The sequence below is a fragment of the Rattus norvegicus genome, chromosome 1 (assembly GCF_036323735.1).
Source record: "Rattus norvegicus strain BN/NHsdMcwi chromosome 1, GRCr8, whole genome shotgun sequence".
NCBI classification, from domain to species: domain Eukaryota; kingdom Metazoa; phylum Chordata; class Mammalia; order Rodentia; family Muridae; genus Rattus; species Rattus norvegicus.
Window position 1 is genome coordinate 245,924,409 of NC_086019.1, and position 24,649 is coordinate 245,949,057.

The window sequence follows — 24,649 nt, forward strand, 5'->3', positions numbered from 1 at the left end:
ACACGATGTTTTCTCCTGCAACTTTGCGGATAGCTGTTGGCCTTTTCTTTGGTACCCTCTAAAAGGCATCAGTGTCCCCATGAGAAAACACCACCGAGGTTTCTAATTGCATAAACTTTTTTCTTTTAATGAGACAGAGTCTCTTTGTTTAGTCCTGGCTGGCCTGGAACTTTTGGTCTTCCTGATTCCATCTCCTGCGTAGCACGATGTAGTGGGCTGAGGGTTTGGCTCAATGGAAGAACATTTGCCTCTTATTAACAAAAGCCCTGGGATCCTTGGCACACACACACACACACACACACACACACACACACACACACACACACACACACACACACTAGTAAACGTTTGCCATTGATGTGATGACCACCAGGCCACCTCCACATATTAGCTTCTCCTACTCGAGGTTGTTTCCAGTCCTGTTCCAGTTCAGAGCCCTCATTATTGGTAACAGCCTAGTTGTATTCTGACCTAAAATGTCAGGCTAAGCAATGACCACTGAGCAGTTAGCCTTCATAATAGTTGATTGTCTCGAGCCATCAGTTAAAGGCCCACTCACTTGATTGGAAATGCCGGAGGTAATAATTTGAATGGAGTCGAGACAAGTTACTAGCATCCTAGTCCTAAAAACACCACAAGAATGTGGAAAGTTTTATACTGACACATCCACCCTCATGGAAACGTCCCCATAGCAAAACAAATGGACTCAGAGAGTAAATGAAAAATGACGCTGGTGAAATCAGCCAGTCCAGGTGTCATTTGCTCCTGGAAGAAGTCAGTCCACCAGAGTATAAGTTCTTTCTCCCTCATAAATTACCCTGGGGCTTTTTGTACTGTTAAGAGCAGGAGAGGGAGCTTTTAAATTATCCTTCCTGTACTTATTTTTTTAATTTGCAAATAGCGAAATGAACAGAGGAGAGGAAGAGCGTTCTGATTTAGTTTTGTGTAGGGAAGTAAAATTTAATGCTACTTCCCACTGAATTTATAAATTACTTGTGTGCATTGTTTAAGGTTTGGTGGTGGAGTATTGTGGAATCCTACCAAGCTCTCCTCTCATGCTGTAGGAGGCTTTGGACAATGACTTTTCACCATCAGCAACCAGAAGTTTCTCTGACATGTCATGAAAAAGTTCTGTCAAATGTGTGATGATGCCACCCCACACACCACTACCTCTGTGATTTATGACCACTGAAGTCCACTGTTCTGGCTATTTCTCCTTTCATTTGAAAGATCCTTCTGGCTGGCTGACTTCCAAATAGGCCTCGAAGTCATGGCATGCCTTGTGAAGTTTGTCCTATGACAGCTTACATAGGCAATCATTAAATGCCTTGGCAATGGCATGTTTTCCACGGTGGTTGCAATGCATCTCTCTGAGTTTAATTAAAACCATATCAAGAATAGTACAATCCTAACTAGTAATATAAATGGGCAGCTTTTAGCATGATTTGAATTAACAATGTTTGCTTTGGGTTTTTTTGTTTTGTTTTGTTTTGATACAAGGTCTCACACAGCCCAGGCCTGCCTTGAGTGCTCTGTGTAGTTGAATATGACCTTGAACTCCTAATCCTTTTGCTTCCACTACTCAAAGACCAGGATTGGCTGCATTTCCTTTATTGCTAGCCCTTGAATCTATGACAGTCAAAATACTAGCTAAGACACCTTCTGATTCGTTACCTTGCGATCTAAGCTGTTGTAACCTGTGCTTTGCTCCACGCCTTAATTTGATGTATCTGGCTCTGACTTAATTCTCCTTACCTGTATTTTCTTTCTGCTTCTCTTTCTCTGTAGCAGATGTCCTTACTGCTTCCCCTGTTCCTAACAGTCAGGAAGGTAAACGCCATTTGAACCCAGTATTTTAACTGCATGGATGTCTGTATTATGCCTCCACTGTTTGGGGTCTGATTAGCATGAAGTTGTGACACTTCTGTGCATAGAAACGCAGTGAAATTATTGATCCCTTGGTAAGCTGCATGGCCCTGATTTGCTATAAGGATATTTTGGTCTAAGCATTTGTGGTCCAAAAAGATAGTGAATCTGGAATGAGATCCTAGCTCTCTCGCTTTTCACTTTAAGAGAGTACAATCATGGCGGACTTCCCAGACTTTTACACTTGCTCTGAATAGAGATGTCAAACAGGAAGATTGCCTGCCATACTTAGAGCTATTCACATTAAGATTATAATTTAAAAACAACAGTCATGAAAACTTTACTTTCCAATGAACTTAAATTGGAGAAACGTTGCATCGTGCATAACTATAAACCTTTTCCCATGAATATTGGCTTTGGTGTTTCTGGGGTCAAAAGAAGCAAATAACTTCATTTCAAAGGAAGGCCGGTTAACTCACGAATGTGCCAGTGGAAGTGCTTGAACCACTAGATCCTTCCCAGGCCTGTGCAACATCAGCCTCTTGACATAGGACTCGTCTATCTGTGCAAGATGGGCCTTTTCATTTAGAGTATATCTATCTGGTACCAAAACTACTGCTAAGTGAGTCCACGAAGCTAAATATATAGCCCAAGGTTTAAAATTGTGCTTCAAGACATCATTTTGGTAACACGTAGCCAGAGTCTCGGTCTTGTGGATACACGCAGGTAGCTGGACAGCCTCACACAGAGCCCTGAAGGGAAGCATTTGACTCTTCCCGCTGACGCCTGGTAACTCATTTTCAGACAACATTCTGGAAGACAGACCTGAGAACAAATCATGTGCCGACAAGCTTCAGTTTGAGTACAATGAAGAAGTCCCCAAGAGGATAAAGAAAGCAGACAACTCCTCCGGCAATAAGGGAAAGGTAGGAGATCACTTTCCTTTCTTTTAAAGGTTTTATTTATGTATGTATGTGAGTACACCATTGCTGTACACAGACACCAGAAGAGGGCATCAGATCCCATTACAGATTGTTGTGAGCCACCGTGTGGTTGTGGGAATTGAACTCAGGACTTCTGGAAGAGCAGTCAGTGCTCTTAACCGCTGAGCCATCTCTCCAGAGATGGCTTTTCTTTACCTGATTCCTGGACCTTTGTAATTTTGTCACTTTTGGCTGGGACTCCTCTCCCCTTCCTTTTTTCTCACTCAATCTTCCTCAGATGCCAAAGTCCACGTGGAGATTCTACAGAACTCCTGCTGCCACGTGTCATAATTTCACCCGATTGGTACCTACTGGAGGTATATGTGTGGCAGGCACTGGAATGGTACAGAGGATGGATGAGCTAGTGGTTGAGACCAGTAAGTCATGTTTGTGAATAATTAAAAAACATAGTGATCTCACTGCACTGTCAGAGGATCAAGGACAGGTTCTTTTGGAAGGTGCTCTTTAAGAGTGAAGATTTGCTTAAACAGGCCACTCCAGCCAAGAGGACAATGTTAAAGTCATTCACACCAAGAAAGAAGGCATGAAAAGAAGTCAGATTATGAAGAGTTAGCAAGCTCACAGAGACCTGAAAGACACATGAGATACTCAGGCCTCACCCTCAGGTGCCTCACAGCCTATAGACACTGAGGGAACCCATTCAGAGAGTGGCAGTGTCAATTTTTTTTTTTTTTGAAGCAAAGCATATAGATCATCTAGTAATTCAACTAATGTGTATAGACTACTCCATGTGAAAGATAATGCATTCTGTCCTAGGAGACATGAAGGATGAATTAGACAGTCTTTTCCCTCACGAAGACGCTGAGATATGAGTGTGAAGAAATACTTAGTAAGGCAAAGCATGCTGGCCATGTGGGAGAGGTATAGAGAAAGTGCTCCACCTTCTGGTAAAATGGTGTCATTTTCCTTGAAAGGTCTATGACATGGAACTGGGAGAGGAGTTTTACCTTCCTCAGAACAAAAAAGAAAGCAGGCAGATTGCACCGGAGCTCTCTGACCTCGTCATCTATTGCCAGGCGGTAAAATTTCCAGGTAAGAGTCGTCAATGTCATCTCTAACATTTAAAGTTACGAAAGGATAAAAGTGAGCTATGTGTCTAATGGGGTGTTTTGAATACTCCAAAATAACTGAATTGTATGACAGAAATAAATAATTTCCATAGCTCATCTCGGACTTTTCATAATAATTCTCCAAGGTTAGTGAATTTCCACTTGTATTTTTAAAAAGATTTTGTTTGTTTGTTTGTTTTTATGTGCATGGGTGTTTTGTGTGTGTGGATATATGTGCATTATGTGTATGTCTGGTGCCTTCAGACACCGGAAGAGGGCATTGGATCCCTTGGAACTGGAATTATGGACAGCTGTGAGCCACTGTGTAGGTGCTGGGAACTGAACTCTAGTCTTCTGCAAGAACAACAAGTCCTCTTCACTGGTGAGCCATCTTCCCAGCTCCCTTCCACCCATTCTTAAACGAAACAAATCCTGAAGCACCTCAAGTAATTTTCCCCAAGATTTCAGAGTATACATGTAAATAGTCTTATTTGAAAACTACAGAAATTGGCTTGAGGAGAGAAAGATATTCATTTGCTGATATACTTAAAGAATCGTAGCATATAGGTACCCAGCCTCCAGTCCAATCCAGTTCAGGCACACAACTTCCCTCTCTCGGTCATTCTCTTACCAGCCATTGTGTTGAGCTGTAGCAAGCCAGCATCAGAGATTTCCAGACTCAGGTTCAACCTGCAATTTCTTCAGAACCTCCAGCAGAAGTGATGCTGTTTCTCACTGATTTACTTTCCCAAACCTTACCCAACCCCTGTAACTAGAGGGCTGCAGTATTCTGAATGTGTGGTGCTGGGAGGATCTCCACATGTTCAAGGTCAGCCTGGACTACATAGTCCCATCCCTGAGCTGTGGACTTGAGGCTCTATGGAAAGGGAGGAAGTTTTCCCGCTTGGCCACTTCTGGAAATGCAATAGACTTAATATGGTGAGCCACTTCCAAACAATTATTCAGTTCACTTAATAAATGATAGATCTATGGCCTGCCTGTCTCCAAAGTCCCTCCTTGAATTGCATCTACTCTGCCTTTCTCATCAGGATGTATTATCAATGGGTTCCATTCAATTGTGTGCCCCATAAATGGAGACCGAGGGGGGAAAAGATTAAATAAAAAGATAGAAGCCGGGTTGGGGATTTAGCTCAGTGGTAGAGCGCTTACCTAGCAAGTGCAAGGCCCTGGGTTCGGTCCCCAGCTCCGAAAAAAAAAAAGAAAAGAAAAGAAAAGAAAAGAAAGAAAAAGATAGAAGCCAGAAAAAAATCTCTCATACAAAAAAAAAAAAAAAAAACCAAGACCAACACAGAAAGACCTCTTGTGACCAAAATTTCTGAAAGGGGGAAAGAGCTTGGATTGGAGGATCCTTCTGAATGTCAATTTAAAAGGCATATAAAGTTGGCCTGGACAGAGGAGTCAGAATGCCAGCCCTCATCTTCTCTTGATGTGTTAAACTCCAGTTCTGGCAAGCAACCCTTTTCACACCTCTCCTGGCAAAGAAGACCAAGATATTCAGTGACTATCTTATATAGTCCTAGAGATTTAGGTCTTAAGACCATAGTGGCCATCTTCCATGCCATAGGAAAAAAATCATAGAATTTTCTGAATTTTAAGTTTTCTCCCAGAGACTATAAAACTTTTGGCAGCTGCTAGTGCTTTTCTGCTAGTAAATTCTGTTGAAGAGGATATGAAGGAGTATGCAGCAAATATTTCAAAAGCATACAAGAAGGTGGCGCTTAAATTTAATAGCTGGAGATGGCACAGTTCTGCTCTCACACAGGACCCAAGCTTGGTTCCCAAAGCCCACATTGGACGGCTCACGACCACCTCTAACTTCAGTTCTAGGAGAGCCAATGCCCTCTGAAGGCCTCTTTGAGCAGTAGGCATTCACATATTGCACATATGCACAAGTAGGCATTCATACATACATACATGTACTTACATATGTAAATATATACATACACACATACATACATATATACACACATACATATACACATATACACATACATACATACATACATACATACATACATACATACATACATACATACGTGTAAATTTTTAAGCTTTTTAGTTTCACCAGACATGATTTATGCCAAAGTAAGTTTCCCATGGTCATAGTTAACTAATACCTGGTGGCGCTTATTTCATTCTACATAAGAAAGTTAACCCGTCAGCATCAGATCAAGTGTGGGGGCCATATTGGTCAAGAATAACACAAGCCTGTAATCCCAGCACTCAGGTAGCAGAGCCAAGAGATTTTCCACTAGTTTGAAGCCAATGTGGTCTAATATAATGAAGTCCAGGCCAGCCAGCCTAAACTATAGAGTAAGGAAACCATTATTCATGTTTCATTCTTTATAAATACAGGTAACACTATAAAAAACAAAAGACCATTCAACTGGCTTTGTCTCTTCTCAAGGATTGAATAAACTGGAAGCACAAATTCCCACAGCTAATTCAATTCAGGGGGACAGATAAAGTTATACCAAAGAGAGAACTGTGATAAGGTCTGTGGCCATTTGGCCCAACTCCTAACTTGAAGGGCAGGATACGGATGTGGTGGTTCTGTTTTCTGTTTGTTTTGCTTTTGAGCCTCTTAATTAGTTGTGTAGCTTTGGATATCCTAGAACTCTGTAGCCCAGGCCAGCCTCAAATGCACAGAGATCCACCTGTCTCTGCTATGTGCACCACCTCACGCCCCTGGCTATTATTCCTAGGATATTGCTATAAAACATTTACAAAATATATCTTTTAAAAAGGATTGTATCTGTCTGTCTGCCTGCCTGTCTGTCTGTCTATCTATCTATCTATCTATCTATCTATCTATCTACCTACCTACCTACTTATCTATCTATGTATCTATCTATCTATCTACCTACCTACCTACCTACTTACCTACCTACCTACCTACTTACCTACCTACCTACCTACCTACCTATGTACCTACCTACCTACTTATCTATCTATGTATCTATCTATCTATCTATCTATCTATCTACCTATCTACCTACCTACCTACCTACCTATGTACCTACCTACCTACTTATCTATCTATCTATCTATCTATCTATCTATCTATCTATCTATCTATCTATGCATCTATCTATCTATCTATCTATCTACCTACCTACCTACCTATCTACCTACCTACCTACCTACCTACCTACCTACCTATGTACCTACCTACCTACTTATCTATCTATGTATCTATGTATCTATCTATCTATCTATCTATCTATCTATCTATCTATCTATCTATCTACCTACCTACCTACCTACCTATCTATCTATCTATCTATCTATCTATCTATCTATCTATCTATCTATGACTGTGTGCGTGGGGGAGGGCAGAGAGATGTGTTCCAGGAGATGAGAAGAAGGCATCAGAGCTACAAGCGGTTGTGAGCCATCTGACTTGGGCGTTGGGAACTGAACTCAGGTCCTCCACATGAGCAGTAAGTCCCCTTAACCACTGAGCCATCCCTCTGACCCAACACAGCACGTTCTCTTTATTTGCTGTTTGTTAGCGATTGAAGTTTCTCTACTCTGCCTATAATTTAATGTGTTTTTTTTCTCAGAATAGCTAAAAGTATTTTCTTGGAGTCACTGCTAGGATACCTTTTAAAAATTATAAATTTTTGGTGTACATGAGGAAAATACGAGATGTTGTTACCTTTTGGTTTTGTGTTTGATGAACTGATGTTACCTTATCAGTTTCAGTGAATCCCATCTTTCAGCGCTGTCACGTTCAGTCCCAGAAGCACAGGCCTGTAGTCCAGCTGCTTCAGAGGCTGAGGCAGGGTTGTGATTTTGAAGCTTGTCTACAGAATGATTTTAAGGCATCATCCTGGGCAACCTAATGTGACTTTTTCCTCAAACTTAAAAAAAAAATGGGGTTATTAGCTCAGTGAACTTTCTTGGCATTTGTAAATACTCGAGGTTCAATTCCCTGAACTAAAAAAATCAAAACACACACACACACACACACACACACACACACACACACACACACGAGTAGAAGAACGTTTGCACATTGTGAACCTACTGAGGGGCTCACATCTCAGTTCCCGGTGCTGTGTTCCTTCTTACGATGAGGAAATGATGCAGGCTGTTCCTGTTTATATCTGCTATAGGATTTCTTTCTCAGTCACATTTAGCCCTAGCATCGCCGTGGCTCTTCCTCCTCCTTCTAATGGAAAAGGGGGGTTAGTACTTTCTCGTGTTACCCACCGTAGTGTGTGGATACTTCCCAGCAACGGCCCTTGTATACCCAGTTCTCCTCAGGCATATCCTGTGCTCCTTAGCACTGTCAGCCCTTTGCTCAGACAGAATATACTGAGTCTGAGGACGCAGCTCAGTGGTTGAGAATTTGACAGAATGCACAAGACCCTGGACTGATCCCCAGGCTATAAGGAATAGAGAAGAATATTCTAAGCTTGGCCCATTCCCCCTAATCCCCATTACTAACTCCCAAACCCCAAGGCCAGGAGTCTCTATAAAGAATTTGAGAGTCTCCTATCTTCCATGGTGTCTTCTTTTGCAGGCCTCTGTGCATTTATAGACATGCGTTCATGTTCCTTTTTCTGAAGGCAGATATCCCTTGTACTTACCGTGTGTGTGTGTGTGTGTGTGTGTGTGTGTGTGTGTGTGTGTGTGTGTGTGTTGATCCTTTCTTGGGACATGCAGTTCTTTCCATTTAAAATTGTTTTATTTTATGTGTATGGGTGTTTTGCCTGCATGTATGTCTGCTTGCCATGGGCAGGCAGTGCCCTTGGAGATCAGAAGTAGGGCATGGTATTCTGGCCTTTCCCTGGTCTCCAGCAGCACTGCCTGCCCATGGCATGCAGACAAACATGGAGGCAAAAATACCCATAATGGTTTTTTTTTTAAACGAAAGGTACTCCACATCCCAAGAAGGGATATATATGGGAAATACTGGGTAGCAAAGTCCCCCTCCATCCAGATCCACTCCCTTTCTGTCTCTCATCAGGCTTTTAAGACACAGCAACAGAAGGTAAAACAATGAAATATATTATGGTAAAAGGAAAGAGCCACATCAAAGTTGAACAGGGCAAACCGAAAGAATGAGAAGAGCCCAAGAGAAGGCACAAAAGTCAGAGTCCCACTTGTTCACGCACTCAAGAGTCCCATTAAAACACTAAGCTGGAAGCCATAAGAGGACATGGTCCCGGCCTGTGCAAGCCCTGTGCTTGGTGCTTTAGTCTCTGTGAGTTCAGATGGCCTCGTTCTCCCGGTGTCCTCCATCCCCTCTGCCTCCTACCTCCTCCTGTCTCCTCTTCCACAGGCTTCTGGGAGCTCTGTTCTAAAGTCTCTGTGTGTGTGTAATGTCTGGCTGTGGGCTTGTGGGCTGCGAAGGAAGCCTCTCTGATGATGGCTGAATTAGACACCGTAGCAGACCATCATGAGGAGTCATTTCGTCACCATGTTTTTATTTAATAAGACCAATAGTGTCTGGCTTGTCTTCATTCCCAGGCTCTCTAGCCTCTGGTTCTTGATCACTCCAGCAGTGTCATATATGCTCATTTTTGTGTCTAAACACATCTCTGTCCTTCCTCTGCTGATGTTCTTAGAAGGATTAGCATTTTCTGAGGAAGACCTCCTGAACTGTTGCAGTCCGAGGAGTTACTCTCCACTGGTACAGCTATAGACAAGAGTGATGATGGCCTCCCGAAAGCCTTTAAGTCACTCTTCTTAAACTAGAGCTGGGTCTGTGTGGCTGGTGTGCATTCATCCTCTCATTCAGCAAATACATACTAAATTCCTGCTGTGCATGGGGCACTGTGCCTGGCATAAAGGATCCAGGGACTGAATGGAGCAGGAGTGAGAAAGAAAAGCCACAGAAACATCATCATCATTGTATCTTTTCCACTGAGCCCTCAGACTAATCCTAGGAGTAAGTTCCTTTAATCACACCTATTTTTTAGATAAAAAAAAAAAGCAGATGGTTTGGCCAAAGATGGTGTCAGAAGGATTTTTTTTATTATTTCTTTAATTTTTTTAGATTACAATTATATCATTTCCTTTCTTCCCTTTTTTTCTTCCAAACCCTCCCATAGACTTCTTTCTCTCTTTCAAACTTATGGACTGGGGTTTTTTTATTAATTGTTGATAATATATTTTTCATATATATGTATAAAACAATTTTCATTAACTGTTAAATATATTTTTCATATATATATAGTTTTCATTAATTGTTTATATAAATTCCTTAATGCATAGTACAGCCTGCTGAGTCTTTACATTGCTACTTGTATACAATATACATTGTATATGAGAGCTGTCCATTTGGCATTAGACAACCAGTCGGTGTGCTCTTCCCTAAGGATGAATGTTTCTCCCTCTCTCAGCATTCCTTACTTTACCATCACAGGAAACCACAGCCAATCAGAATGCAGAAACCACAGCCAATCAGAATGCAGAGTTGTGGAGCCCAGTCCCACAAGATACATCTGCAAAACAAATCCTGCTCCTTAGGCCCAGGGAACATTAGGGAGGAGCAGCAGAAAGATTATAACAGCCAGGGGATCAGGGATGTTGCTGTGAGATTGTTTTCTAGGAATGTCAGAAGCTACACCCATAAACACGAGCTGAACAAGGACCACATAATAGACTGCGAATATGGATGGTGAAAGCCCACGGGGCGTCGACAAGGAATGCCAGAGGACTTACAATGTGGACAGTACGATACCCAGGCTCATAATTATGCTTTCCTCTCCCCAAGCTGTGTTGTTATTCTCCAGGAAATAAATATTAACTGCAGCATATTCTGAATGTGCAATTTTTTTTTTTTTTGGTTCTTTTTTTCGGAGCTGGGGACCGAACCCAGGGCCTTGCGCCTTGCGCTTCCTAGGCAAGCGCTCTACCAACTGAGCTAAATCCCCAACCCCCCTGAATGTGCAATTTTAAAGCTCAGGCACGCAGTTCACTAGAAGAGTGTGTGTGTGTGTGTGTGTGTGTGTGTGTGTGTGTGTGTGTGTGTGTTTCTGTAATTTGGGGATCATTCTTTAATAACTATGCCATGCTTGTTGCATTTGTCTAGAGATTAAATAAACTGGGCCATAATTGCCACAATACTAATATCAGCCATGTTAAAGTATAATGGGCCTTCTGTGCTGTGTAACAAGGAAATGGTAGGACTTCAATATAAACATTAATGAGGATGGAAAATGTTGAGCTCTCTCGCCTGTAGCTTTTGGCTTATTTATTTTCGTTTTATGAGAACAGGCCTGTCAACTCTAAATTCATCTGGCTCTGGCAGAGGGAAAGAAAGGAAAAGCAGGAAGTCCATTTTTGGCAACAATCCCGGCAGAATGAGCCCAGGGGAGACAGCGTCATTTAACAGAACATCTGGAAAAAGTAAAGTTACCTTCTCTCAATCTTTGCTTGGTCCTGCATGCTAGATGACTCAGATATTTTGCTGTCCAGCCACTTCCTTTGAATTTTGAAATCCACCTTTATTTTCATAGATGTATATACTACCCAAGTACAGCATAAATATTTTTCAATTGTTAATTTATTCTTTGAACTCACTGCAAATAGCCTTTTTACTGACGATGTTCTCACATTGTTTGCCTCAAAAGTAAAATTGGAAGCACCCCCGACTGTTCTGTCAGTTTCTGGAACAGCATCCTGAATCCACAGGATACATCATTTTACTTCTAATTACTTCTCATTGTAAAAGTAATAAATTCCCCCGGTTAAAAGTCCAGCCGATGCACAAGATGAATACAATTCCTTTCCATTCTCAGTGTCGTACGTAATGTTGTTTCTCAGAGTGCACCACTGGGGACTTCGCTGTAATTTGTTCAAGGAAATAAATTATTTTAAAGAAAATCCAAATGGGATGTAATCAAACACACAAGCTCTCAGTTGTCACAAACCAGTCCGTATATTTGTCTGCCTTATAATTTTGCATGCCTGTATGATATTCCTTTGTATGGGTATCTTTTAACCACTTTGTCACTAATAGAATATATGGGTTTTTTCTTCTTGTGATTGTATACACTTCCCTGCAGACTTTGTATTTGTAAAGATTACTCACAGAACAATGAAGTCTCGAGGCAAAAAGACTTACAGACATCCAATTTAAATTGATGTTATTATCCTCACGTTATTACTTAGTTTAGTTTTTGGTGCTGGTGGTTGAACCCAAAACCTTGTGCCTAGTGGATGTGTATCCTACCACTGAACCACACCCCCAGCTTGCTACCCTCATTTTAAAACTCAATAGCCAGGGTGTTTCAAGGTAGCAAACTAACTCACAAGCCACATTCAGGATGCATCTGACTCTGTTTCCTTGTTGCAACTGTGTATCTGATGTGCAGTTGAGAGTGATCTTTTGCACTTGATACATTCTGATACATTTGAAGCGTTGACATTAATCAGAGGCTGATCTTTTGTCGGGTTTAGGTTCTTGTGAAGGAATTCGACAAATCTGGGAGGAACCTCCACTCAGCCCAAACACATCCCTCAGCGCCATCATTAGAACTCCTAAATGCTATCATATCTCGTCACTGAATGAAAATGCCGCCAAACGTCTGTGTCGCAGGTATTCTCAGAAACTGATCCAGCACACTGCTTGCCAGCTGCTGAGGACCTACCCGGCAGCGACCAGAATCGACTCATCCAATCCCAACCCCCTCATGTTCTGGCTCCATGGGATACAGCTTGTAGCTCTAAACTACCAGACGGATGGTAAGGAGCCTGCACCCTCACCTCTCTGTATCTTATCATGTGCAGTAAATGCAGTTCCATGAACACTTATTTTCTTGGGAGAGAGGAGGAGAGAGAGAGGGGGGAAGAGAGAGGAGGGGGGAGGGAGAGAGGGAAAGGGATAGGGAGAGGGAGGGAGGGAGAGAGGGACAGGGACAGAGAGAGAGAGAGAGAGAGAGAGAGAGAGAGAGAGAGAGAGAGAGGAGGGGGGAGGGAGAGAGGGACAGGGACAGGGAGGGAGGGAGGGGGAGGGACAGAGAGAGAGAGAGAGAGAGAGAGAGAGAGAGAGAGAGAGAGAGAGAGAGTGTCCAGGCAGGGGCACACATATGTGGAGGAAGACTATAGAACGGAAAAGTAGGAAGCTCATAGGAAGTGTTGCCCTGCAGTTTTGGAGTAATAGAGAAGGAAGGTGGGCGACGACTTTCTTAAGGGCACCTGTTAAACACAAACTTCTCTTGAGAGAAGTCTGTCCGGCTGGATTTTAAAGCTCTGTGGAAGCAGGAATTTCCAAGCTTCACTCATAAACCACTTGTCCTTGCAAGTCAGAAAGTAGCAGCCTGTGACTAAGGTGTCACCGTGCCTCCCTTGAATATGAGTCCAGAGGTGGAGGGAAAAGACTCACGAGTCCAAGGCCGACTTGGGCTACGTAGAGAGATTGTCTCAATGGGGGAAAGTAGTGACTTCAGCCACCATTCAGATGCATCATTTGCCCAAGGGGCAGAATGTCTTCCAGTGATAAGTTCAGGTTCTCTGGGAGTTCGGGAATGAGGCATTTGTCTTCACATGCCTTAGGAAACGAGGGGTGTTTTCTAGAAGCTCATACAAAGTCTTGTCTTTCCTTTAAACAGCAGAGGTGCCAGTAGCCTCTGGGGTTTATCTCACACAACCTATGTCCGAACCAGTGCCAAACCATTAACCACTGTGTGCCCTGCCTCCAGCTGAGGTCAGACCCCAGCCCTTAGCTCTGGGATAGCGAGGTGCCGGGCACTGGTTTCAACTGCAGCCAACACTAAACACATCTGCTCAGCGATATCTCTGTGCTTTCTTTTGCCCTGGTCGTATTTACTGTATAGAAGGGAAAGCAGTTTGCAAAGCTCCCATCCCAGAGAAAAGCACTGCGCAAGTGTTTGCTCTCCTTAACGGTGTCTGACAAGCTGTCAAAAACAGTGCGGCGTGGACTCACAAATGGAAATAATGGCAAAATACGTTCAGAGTTGCAAACGTTTTCTTTTCCATTTCTTTCCACAAGTGGCCTGTGGCGTCACCTCCCTGGCTCTGTCTGTATTGCTGAGTCCAAGGCTTCCTGGACTCTTACGCTACCGAAGTCTTTTAAGCGCCCTGTAATAACTAGCACAGTGGTTTGCTCAAGGAAATATAAGGATGCTTGGCTTGGGGCGTGCCCTGTTCCTGAAGTGTCAGGACTGGTGCAAACACGCTGGCTCCACTCGTGGCAATCAGTGCCCTAGCTGAGGGGAGTAGAAGAAGCAACTGCTTCTGAGCTTACTCCATAGTCCACAATACAGATTGCCTCACAGTGCCTTCCAGCTACCTTTGCAGTCTTTAGTCTCCCCTGACCGAGCTGGGAGCACCTGTCGGAGCTATCCCATTCAAGGGAGGCAGATGGCTGCTGTGTGGTTCATTTCAAGGTTCTCTGCATAGCCCTGCAACCCAGAAAGAGTGTTATCATCTAATCATTCTGAGTTCTATTCAATGAGCCCTAAGCATCCACCCTTGCTGCACAGTGCATAAGCTCCATGTAGAGCCCGTGCGTCCATCTCTAAGACTGGCCTTCATGTATGCAGTGATGACTGAAGCCTCCCTCGAGACTTTGCACACAGAGGATAATACATACACATTGCATGTTGCCTTGAGCCAAAGCAGACTGTCCTGATCAACCTCACTGAAATATGAACCTATGGTTTATTATTATTATTGTTGTTGTTGTTGTTGTTGTTGTTCAGATCTGTTACTTTTCACACTGACACACTAGTGAGAGGACACAGCTTATCAAAGCAGGGAAGGCATTGGCAGAAGAATCAGAGGTCAGCTAGTCACAGTATATCCCCAGTCAGGGATCAGAGAAGGGGCATGGAACGAAACTAGGCTATACGACCTGAAGGCCCATCCCATTGACCGGCTTCTTCCAGCAAAGCTCTCCCTCCTGGAACTTCCACAGCCTCCCTGGTGGCCGCAGGCTGAGGAACAAGTGTTTAAACATATGAGCCTCTGGGGAACATTTCACGTTCAAACCTTAACAAGATATCTTCCGGGTGCTTCTCTGTGACTTGAGAATCCAGACAGACAGATCAAATATCAAAACAACTCCTTTTAGATGTTCAGAGTAATTCCTAGGTTAAGAAGTACTTGCTTTCCCAGTGTCCTGCCGGCATCCTTATCTCACAGCTCTCATCTGCCTTGCCATTTTGGAGATGTCAGGGGGCCTTGGTGCCTCCTGGGGGTTTCTGTGGAACTAGGACCAGCTATAGTCTAGTTTCAAGCTTCCAGCTGACTTGTAAACTCCAGAGGTGATCAGCAGGTCCATACTCAATAAAAGTGACCACCAAGCCTGTGAGTCTGAGGCTGCTATGCAAAGCTGTGGTTACCATTGGCAATGGCCCGTCTGAGTTCTGTAGGTCAGAACGAATCTTGCTCCGTACGCAGAACCCACACAAGGATGTAAGCATTCCAACCCCAGTCAGAAGAAAAGCTGATTTCTAAAAAAAAAAAACATTTTTTTCTCTTTTTTTTATTTACTATGCTTTATTGGATTAAAGTTGCTGTTTCCAGGGTGTGTTTTTTTTTTCAAGATCCTACGTAGGGTTGTGCAGTTCCGAGTCCACTCTGCCACAGGGCTTGGTCACTCAGGGATGCAGAACGTAGGAAGCTTTGACCTAGCTTAAGCGGGGCGAGTGTCAGGCTGTAGAGACGCCCTGGGACACTGCTCCTGGGCCTGCAAGGAGGCCAGGACCCTCTGGTTCTCAGGCTCTCAGACACCCAGCTGAGAAAGGAATGGGAGCCCTCTGACTGGATCTAGCCCGGGGCTTGGGGGGCGGGGGGGTAGGGGGAACGGCGCTCCGGCTTGTCCCCACTGGGAGAGTTCTTGGCTTGATGGAGGTGGTCTTGAGCTTGGAGGCAGTAACTGTGTCTGTAACCTTGGCTGGGTGCACGGAGAGACCTTCTATGGGAGACTAGACTAGATGGCTGCTCTGTAAGCAAAGGCCTTCTCCATGGCTCCCCACTGAGGATCCCCATGAAAAAAGACAGTCCATGGTTTTAAGCCATTTATTGTCATGGCGGACAGTGGATGAGTGAAATCATACCCCACTTCTCAGGGATGGCCTAAGGTTAAAAACCTTTTACAGGGAGGAGTGTCTGGGAAGGAGAGTTTATTGGCTAAGTCTTCCTTTTTTTTTTTTTTTTTTTTTTTCTTTTTTCTTTTTTTTTTTTTTTAATATTTATTGTATGAGTGCCCGGTAGCTATTTTCAGACTCACCAGAAGAGGGCATCGGATCCCATTACAGATGGTTGTGAGCCACCATGTGGTTGCTGAAAATTGAACTCAGGACCTCTGGAAGAGCAATCAGTACTCTTAACCTCTGAGCCATCTCTCCAGCCCAGCTAAGTCTAGCTGGTACCAGCCCAGCTAGGTACCTCATTAAAATGGAGATGTCTTGAGCCTATGTGACCATAGGTCACATCCTCTATCTGTGGAGGGGATTGGGGTGTTACCCTTATGTGACTGAAGGCCACAAATCTGGGGGAGCTGTGGCTAGTGACAGGGTCCTAGTGCCCTGGAACAGGGAAAGTTCCTGTCCCTTCAGGGTCGCTGGGGTTTTGAGCCTTAACTCAACTGGGAACAAAGCTACATTTCACAGTCCCACAATCCTAAATACGAGGGTAACTATTATGAATGTGGGTATCTGCCTACCACAGTGCTTTTAAGTGACTAGGAGACCAGGCAAGAGGTGGTATGTCTGATCTACCCTAGTATTGATTCAGACAGGCCAGTCCGGAAATACTGGTTCATGTACTTCCTCTCGTTTGGTTACACACGGGTTTCCAAATTGTAGCTATAGGTACAGTTAACCACTGGAACTCCCCTTGAAGACAGTAGAGTACTATATTTGAGCCTTTCTAATTTTGACCTGAAGAGCTTCACAGAGATCCATTTTACATATTGAAGTACCAGATGGGATCTTAGCTAAGCAAAGGTGCTTTAGAGATTTTAGTATCTGATAACAGCACACGTGGAGACAGTGACGGGCAGATCCCCCGGCATCATAAAGGCAAAAGCAGGCCAGTCTCTGTGAGTTGAAGGCCAGCATGGTCTACATAGCAAGTTTCAGGCCCCCGAGATACATGGTGGGACCCAGTCTTAAAAAAAAAAAAAAGTCTTAAAAAGCAATCAGGTTAGGCACACTGACCCCAAACTTGAGTGAAGTTGACACTGGTTGAGCATCCAGTATTCTTTTTCTAAAATACTTAAGATTAGAAGCGTTCTGGATGTAAAGTTTTGTTGTTTGTTTGTTTGTTTCAGATTTCAAATTTTTGGGATATTTGTAGAAATATATGCCTAGACAGACTCTTTTGATAGTGAACGATTATGAGGTCAGACAGGGATTTTTACATTATGGGGTCATGTTAGACCTCACAGAGTATTGGATCTGAGGTTTTTAAGATTAGGAATGCTGTTTTCAAATTGGGGTAAATTTGACGTTTTACGTTTAACTGCCTCAGTGGAACTCGTTTGCCTCACTCTTTCAGCCCTCCTAGTTGTGTCTGTTTCATGTCATAGAGTGGCCAAAGAAGGGACAGCATATCCTCTGTAAGACAGTCACATCGGGAGTGGAAGGAACCTGACAAATATGTGTTATGCACTAATTCAACAGAGGAGACCAAGGCCCAAGGAGCTTGATGCACCTGATATGTCTTCTCCGGGAATCCATGAACATACACTTGGCGAACCTCAGATACATGGAGAATTTTTTATACACAAGATACAAGAGTAGGGGCCAAGTCTTTGTTGTTCAAAGGCACTTAGCACACTTTCCCTTGATGCTGGTTCACATAGCAAAGTTCATTCAGCACATGGAAGGAATCTACAAGAGGGGACATTAGTCAGGTGTGTCTCATAAACCTTTTGCTCTTTGGGGCAACATTCATGCAGACTGAGCCGTCCAGTGAGCACGTGAGTACAGAAGAGTCCAGAAACTGTGCAGTCGTTCATCAAAATTTGTGCCAAATAAAATCTGGCGACAACACAGTCAAAGCCTTTGTGAGGGTTCCTAAGGTTTATGGCTGAGGAGCCTGTGCACATGACGTGAATCATATGTGGTGACTTTTTCATATTTAACTACAACAAAAAGAAAGAGGTAAAAATAATTATGGGCCGAAATTAAGACTTCAAGGAAATGCTGTTTTTCTTCCTTGCGTCGTTAAGATTTTATCTTACCTTTGAAATAGCAAGAATTGGCTATAAAATGGTATGCACGGTTTGGTATTTGTAGCTGGAAAAAAGAAATGGAATGAGTCTTTCCCCAAGATAATGATTCTGTTCCAAACTTCAGGAGAAAATGAGGTTTCTGATGGATGTAGTGAAGTTTTACATGCAGAAGTTTTACATGAGGGGGCAGAACCTAGTTCAGAGTTGGAACATGGGGCATGTTCACTGATGTGAGCAAAGTGGTTGGTGGTGGTGGTGTTGATGGTGATGGTGGTGGTGGTGGTGATGATGGTGGTGGTGGTGGTGGTGGTGGTGGTGGTGGTTTATTTGCTTTGTTTTGTTTTTGTTTTATCTGTTACCTGCTCTCTCTCTCTCTCTCTCTCTCTCTCTCTCTCTCTCTCTCTCTCTCTCTCTCTCTCATAATACAACCTGGCACATGATTCAGCTTCATCAGTCTATGGAGTGAAGCTCAGCTAGGGTTTCTACTGCTGTGCTAAAATACCATGACCAAAAGCAGATAGCAGGGGGAAGGGGGTGTCTTAGCTAGGATCTTACTACTGTGAACAGACACCATGACCAATGTAAGTTTTATAAGGGACAATATTTAATTGGGGCTGGCTTACAGGTTCAGAGGTTCAGTCCATTATCATCAAGGTGGGAGCATGGCAGCATCCAGGCAGACATGGTGCAGAAGGAGCTGAGTTCTACGTCTTCACCCAAAGGAAGCCAGGAACAGACTGAACATCCTCAGGCATCTAGGAGGAGGGTCTCCAAGCCCACCCCCCACAGTGACACACTTCCTCCAACAAGGCCACACCTTCTAATAGTGCCACTCCCTGGGCCAAGCATATGCAAACCATCACAATCAGCTTCCAACTCTCGGGTCACACTTCCTTCACTGAGGGAAGACAGGACAGGAACTCAAGTCAAGAACGGAAGCAGAGGCAATAGAGGAGAACTGCTTACTGGCCTGCTTTCCGAGGCTAGCTCAGTCAGCTTTCTTATACAACCGGGAATCACCAGCTCAGGAGTGGCATGACCCACAGAGACCTGGGCCCTCCCACATCAATCATTTATCAAGAAAATGCCCTTCAGAGTTGCCTACAGGCAACCTGAGGGAGTCATTTTCTCCATTGAGGTTCTGCTTCCCCAACAACCATAGCTTCTGTCAAGTTGACAAAAACTGGCCAGCACAGAGTGAGTGGCCGATTGTCTCTTCTTCATGAAATAATGTGCGATCTTGGCTTTGTTCTGCAGACCTTCCTTTACATTTAAACGCTGCCATGTTTGAGGCGAATGGTGGGTGTGGCTATGTTTTGAAGCCCCCTGTCCTGTGGGATAAAAGCTGTCCCATGTATCAGAAGTTTTCACCACTGGAAAGAGACCTGGACGCCATGGATCCTGCTACCTATTCTTTAACCGTGAGTATGCCCCTGCAGTCCAAGTGACGGAGCATTTAAGCCTCTGGAGTTCAGGGCACTGCAAAGCTGTGGTGATTCAGATCATGCTGGTTTAGTTCTCACAATAATTTCCATACTTCCGAGAGAGCACTAGCTGGAGTTAGGTTTGCTGTTACAGACTCTGTGTTTCTGAGCCAAGCAGGTGGAATTATGAGATCCCTACTTTATCTCACAAACTAATAATGGTCATTTTTGCCTTTTAGGGGTACCCAGAATCATAACTGTGTCCCCATAAATGTTGAGCTCCTTCCTAGGTCAGACAGATTAGCATCCGTGTATACACACAGTGAGGCATACTCCCTGCTTCCAGTCTACCTTATGCTTCCTATTACTTAAACCATCCCTGAGTTATTGGACAAACTCTGCAGGTTGCTGCCTTAAAGTGAAGAACTTCAGGCTGTTGGTCATCTCTACTTCCTCCTTCATTGGCTTCCTTAGCTAAAAGAGGAAAAAAGAATCAGGGAAGGAGATAGGAGAGACAGATGAGCAAGGGTCCTTTCTTTCTTCCTTCCTTCCTTCCTTCCTTCCTTCCTTCCTTCCTTCCTTTCTTTCTTTCTTCCTTCCTTCCTCTCTTTCTTTCTTTCTTCTTTCTCTCTTTCTCAGCTTTAAATCTCATATTTCTCTTCTCAAAGGAAGCGTCCTCATGATGGTCCAAACCCCTGGGGTTCAAACATTCTCCCACCACCCAAATTGCTATCTCTTTCACTCTAAACTGGGAGAGCAGTTACCTCTTTTGTATCAGACCATTTTAGCAAGGGTATACTTGTTTTATCCATTTATAGAAGGCTACTATAGAAGACTGTAGAAGGAAACCCCAAAACCAGCTAACTGGGGTGCCTATTAACATGTCGAAGTGGACTCCATCTGCCAGCCTCTCTCAACATTGCCTGGTACCTATTTCAAGTTGTCCTGGCTGCCATACTGTATGCCCTACCCTAAGCTGTCCAGCCCAGAGCCGGACTTCCCTTTCTCCATTTTCTCTGATTCTTAAAATCACCCAGCCATTTTATCTGTGAGGTCCTTTTGCCATATTTTGCTTCTTGGCCATGGCTCTTGGTTCCAGTTTTCATGGCCTCTTGGCTTCCGGGTCTCCCCTTTGCTCTACTTGGTTCAGTCTGCCAGTCGTGTTCAATCTGACTCATTCCAGATGCCTCTGGCTGTACCTTCCCTCGTGTCTACAATAAATGTTCTCCTCAAGCCACACCTAGGAGTGTCAGATCCTCACTTCATCTATTTTTTTTAATTGAGTTATGAATTAATTTCTGTTAACAGTGTTCGGGCTTCCTCCAGAACTACTGAAGAAGATTTTGTAGTTATAAAATATAATCCTGTGGAACTTAAAATAGAATATAAATAGCAAACTCATGTTTATGTGGATGGAGTAGGGACTTGTCTTGAGATCTGTAAGAAATGCAGTTTCATTCCAGTGATTCTTCTTTTTTAATAACATTTCAAATTTTGACCATTGAGAGGTTCAGTTCAAGTAAATGCTATAAGCAAAACAGGGTTTTCGCGTGGTTCCAGCCACGTGATTACCTGAGTACAACCCCTTGGATTTGCATAAGGGTTTATTCACTGTTCACCTCACCCATTGTAGCATTCTCTGTGGACAGAAGCTAAGAGAAACAGTCTTTTCACTTCTCTTTCATCTTCTGTGACCTTGATCATTTGTCTTCCCCTTCAGATCATCTCTGGCCAGAATGTGTGTCCTAGTAACAGCACCGGAAGTCCGTGCATTGAAGTTGACGTCTTGGGCATGCCCCTGGACAGCTGCCATTTCCGCACAAAACCCATCCACCGAAACACTCTGAACCCCATGTGGAATGAGCAGTTTCTCTTCCGGGTTCACTTTGAAGATCTTGTATTTCTTCGTTTTGCAGTTGTGGAGAACAACAGTTCGGCGATAACGGCTCAGAGAATCATTCCACTCAAAGCTTTAAAGAGAGGTAGAATGAAAGTCCCAAATGGTATCTGCGGTGCTAGGTGGGGGGAGCATTTTTAAAGCAGAAAATGAAGTAAGGAGATAAAAAAATGGGAAGGAGAGCTGGGGTGCAGTAGTAGCAAAGTAAGCCGTAGCTGAATGGGAAGCCTAGCAGTATTGGAAGAGTGTTTAGGAGAAAGGCAAAAACATGCACAGTTGGCTTGTGGATTGACTTGGCTACGGTCCTCAGGAATTTCAGTTCCTTGTGTTGCCTCACAACTTGTGTTGTGCATGAGATCCTTCTGGGTATAGACTCTGATTCAGTAGGTCTCAGGTACAGTCTAAGGTTCTGCCTTTGCAGTCCTTCTAGGGTTGCTGACTACTGGTCTACTCTGAGTATCAAGTTACTCATACGCCCTCCCCCAATCCCCCCAGCCAGAGTCAAGCTGACATCCTCTGGGTTCTGCAAACATACTTTCCTGCTTTTCGTTCGCTTCCTATTCTCTTTTCCCTGTGCAAGCAGCCCCTGGTCACTATATGTGTTTGGTAGAGTGTCCAGAACAATATACTACAACCAAATTTGTTTTCTCACTGTCTTGAAGGCTAGAAAGCCAAAACCAAGATGTTAGAAGCTTCCATCTCCTCTAAGACCTTGGTTTGGCTTCCTAAAGTATAGTCCCGTAATGCTCGTTTATGTGTACAAGAAAAATGATTGTATTTATTTATCCCATGTGCATATGTGAATGGGTGCCTGTGAAGGTCAGAGCACAGCTTGAAGGAATTAATTCTCTCCTTCTATCACATGGGTCTGGGGATCAAATTCAGGTTGTCAGGCTTGTCCAGATATGCCTACCCACTGAGTTATCCCTTAGTTTCCTCTTCTTATGGGGACATCTTATTGAATTAGGACCCATCCTGGTGGTATTACCGAGGAGAAGGGGAGGGGAAATAGGGGGAAGGATTGTGGGAGGGGGTAACCAGGAGGGGGCAGTGAGTGGGATGTAAAGTGAATAAGTAATAAAAAATGAAAAAGATATTTAATAATGAACACTTTTTTTAAAACTGATATTGACCTTTGGTAAAGCAGAGGTCGTAGCTGCCTTGGTGTCTAAATCATCAGGTCTCTCTCTATGTTGTTGTTTGAGTTTAGGGATTATTCATTTGAGTGTAAGTTAGAAAGGGTATCGGGCATATTGATTATTCATTGACAGTCCAGTAACATCCCCAGGGGACAGCTCTGTCACAGTGAGAGGTGCCTGCTGGCATGCTGCTTCTATCCACTTGGCTCACCTGGGGAGGGACTGACCACCATGGAGATCTTTGCAGATTTCAGCCATGCACTGTTAACAGGCTTTCCCCAATTCTTCACCCTCCCAGGATATCGGCATCTTCAGCTGCGGAACCTCCACAACGAGATCTTGGAAATCTCTAGCTTATTCATAAACAGCAGGAGGATGGAAGATAATCCCTCTGGCAGTACCCGGCCAGCCTCTTTGGTAATTAAGTTCTTATTTCAGTCAGCATATCTGCAGATGGCTACATAGAGGTGGACTGGCTTGGGGTACCTCAGAGTGGCCAATGAGTCACTAATTAGGTAGCTATGGAAATGACAACAAAAATGGCTGACACTTTGACAGTTAGATATGCAGTAACTTTCTGGTTAAGACCCTACAACCAGTGATTTTGGGGAATGATGGGATCAGGGCTTACCCATCTAAACAAGGGTCACTGCTCCTATTTGCTGGTTAATTCTATTATTCTTCCTCTATAAATATATGTGACCCCTGTTCAGTTCCCCTCTGTGGTCAGAATCTCTGGGCAGGCACTTTCTCTGACCACTTTTATCACCACCTCAAATAGCCCTGCCTTCTTCCCTGACCTCACTCTCCCTCATCTCTGCTGATCTCATGCCGTGTACTCCTGCCCTTATTTTCTTAGATCTCTTTCTTTCTTCCTCTCTTTCCTTGTGTCACACTGCAGAACCCTTGGCCTCACATCTGTGTCACCTGAGGGGCTTTTAAAAGTGAAAACTCATATGCATTTCATATTATACCCATCCCTACTCAAGCTGGAAAGAAGCACTGTAATCTCAGTACGCTAATAGTCTGGTGGCTGAGTTTCCCCTTGACTGTTGAGGAAGATGTAGCATTTTCTCTTCCACCACATCAGTCTTGCATCAAGTTATAAGTGGGTCCTAGAACTGTTGTGTTGAACAGAGCCTAAAACTACTGTGTTGTGTAGAATTCATGAGAAAACGTGCCATCTTCATTGACAGATGTTCAATACTGAAGAGAGGAAATGTTCTCAGACTCACAAAGTCACAGTGCATGGTGTCCCAGGTCCAGAGCCCTTTGCTGTTTTCACAATAAACGAAGGCACCAAGGCAAAGCAGCTTCTCCAACAGGCAAGTCCACTGAGTCCACGGTCAAAGAAAGTCAGTCTCCAAAACGTATGGATGCACGTGTGTGTAAAATGTGTGTGTTTGTATACACATTCATATAAATCCATAAAAGCCCACGTTGATGATACATCTTTTATTTATCGATCTATAGTTTGTAGCTTGTTTATCTTTACGTGCCGGGGCTTGAACATACAGCCTTGTACATGCTAGGCAAGTGCTCTACCACTTAGCCACAGCCACAGACATTTTATTTTTATTATGAGGCAGGATTCTCCCAGGATGACCTTAAATTTACAATCCTCTTATCTTTACTACAATGGGTTTTTTGATTGTATGAAATCCTAAGAATAGTAAACTGGTTCTTGTTTCCACTAGACAAGCTAGCTTACTCATAGAGAAGAATTTCTGTTGATTCACCGGCCTAACATCCACACACACTCATCCATCCTTAACCCATTTTAGAACCACTTCTCTTTGAGGGTGGACCAGGGAGAGCATTGACCAAGAGGAGTGCCCTAGATCTTCCTCCAAAGTTAGTGCGTATGATGAAATGTAGCAAGAGCGATATGATGCCTGGCAGAACTAAAAACTGATGGAGCAGCCATGCACAAGTATTAATCTTGTCATATTAATAACATTAATATTAGTTACCTCTATCATTTAAGGGCATCTCTATGAATAGTGCAATGTTTGCCCAACATTTTATAACCAAATTAAGTAGCATCATAATCAAACAGAAGCTACTGCTTAGGGTTTCGGGTAG

The 24,649-nt window shown here is 43.6% G+C and overlaps 1 protein-coding gene across 4 annotated transcripts in view; it reads left to right on the plus strand.

Moving 5' to 3' along the window:
* Plce1 (phospholipase C, epsilon 1) overlaps positions 1 to 24,649 on the plus strand; it is a 309,112-nt gene that overhangs the window by 268,554 nt on the left and 15,909 nt on the right. For all 4 annotated transcript variants that reach the window (XM_039108292.2, NM_053758.2, XM_063262806.1 and 1 more), the window contains 8 exon segments: positions 2,671 to 2,792; positions 3,785 to 3,902; positions 11,174 to 11,305; positions 12,359 to 12,643; positions 19,362 to 19,525; positions 21,249 to 21,510; positions 22,863 to 22,981; positions 23,761 to 23,889. In XM_039108292.2, coding sequence (XP_038964220.1) covers positions 2,671 to 2,792; positions 3,785 to 3,902; positions 11,174 to 11,305; positions 12,359 to 12,643; positions 19,362 to 19,525; positions 21,249 to 21,510; positions 22,863 to 22,981; positions 23,761 to 23,889 — 1,331 coding nt within the window.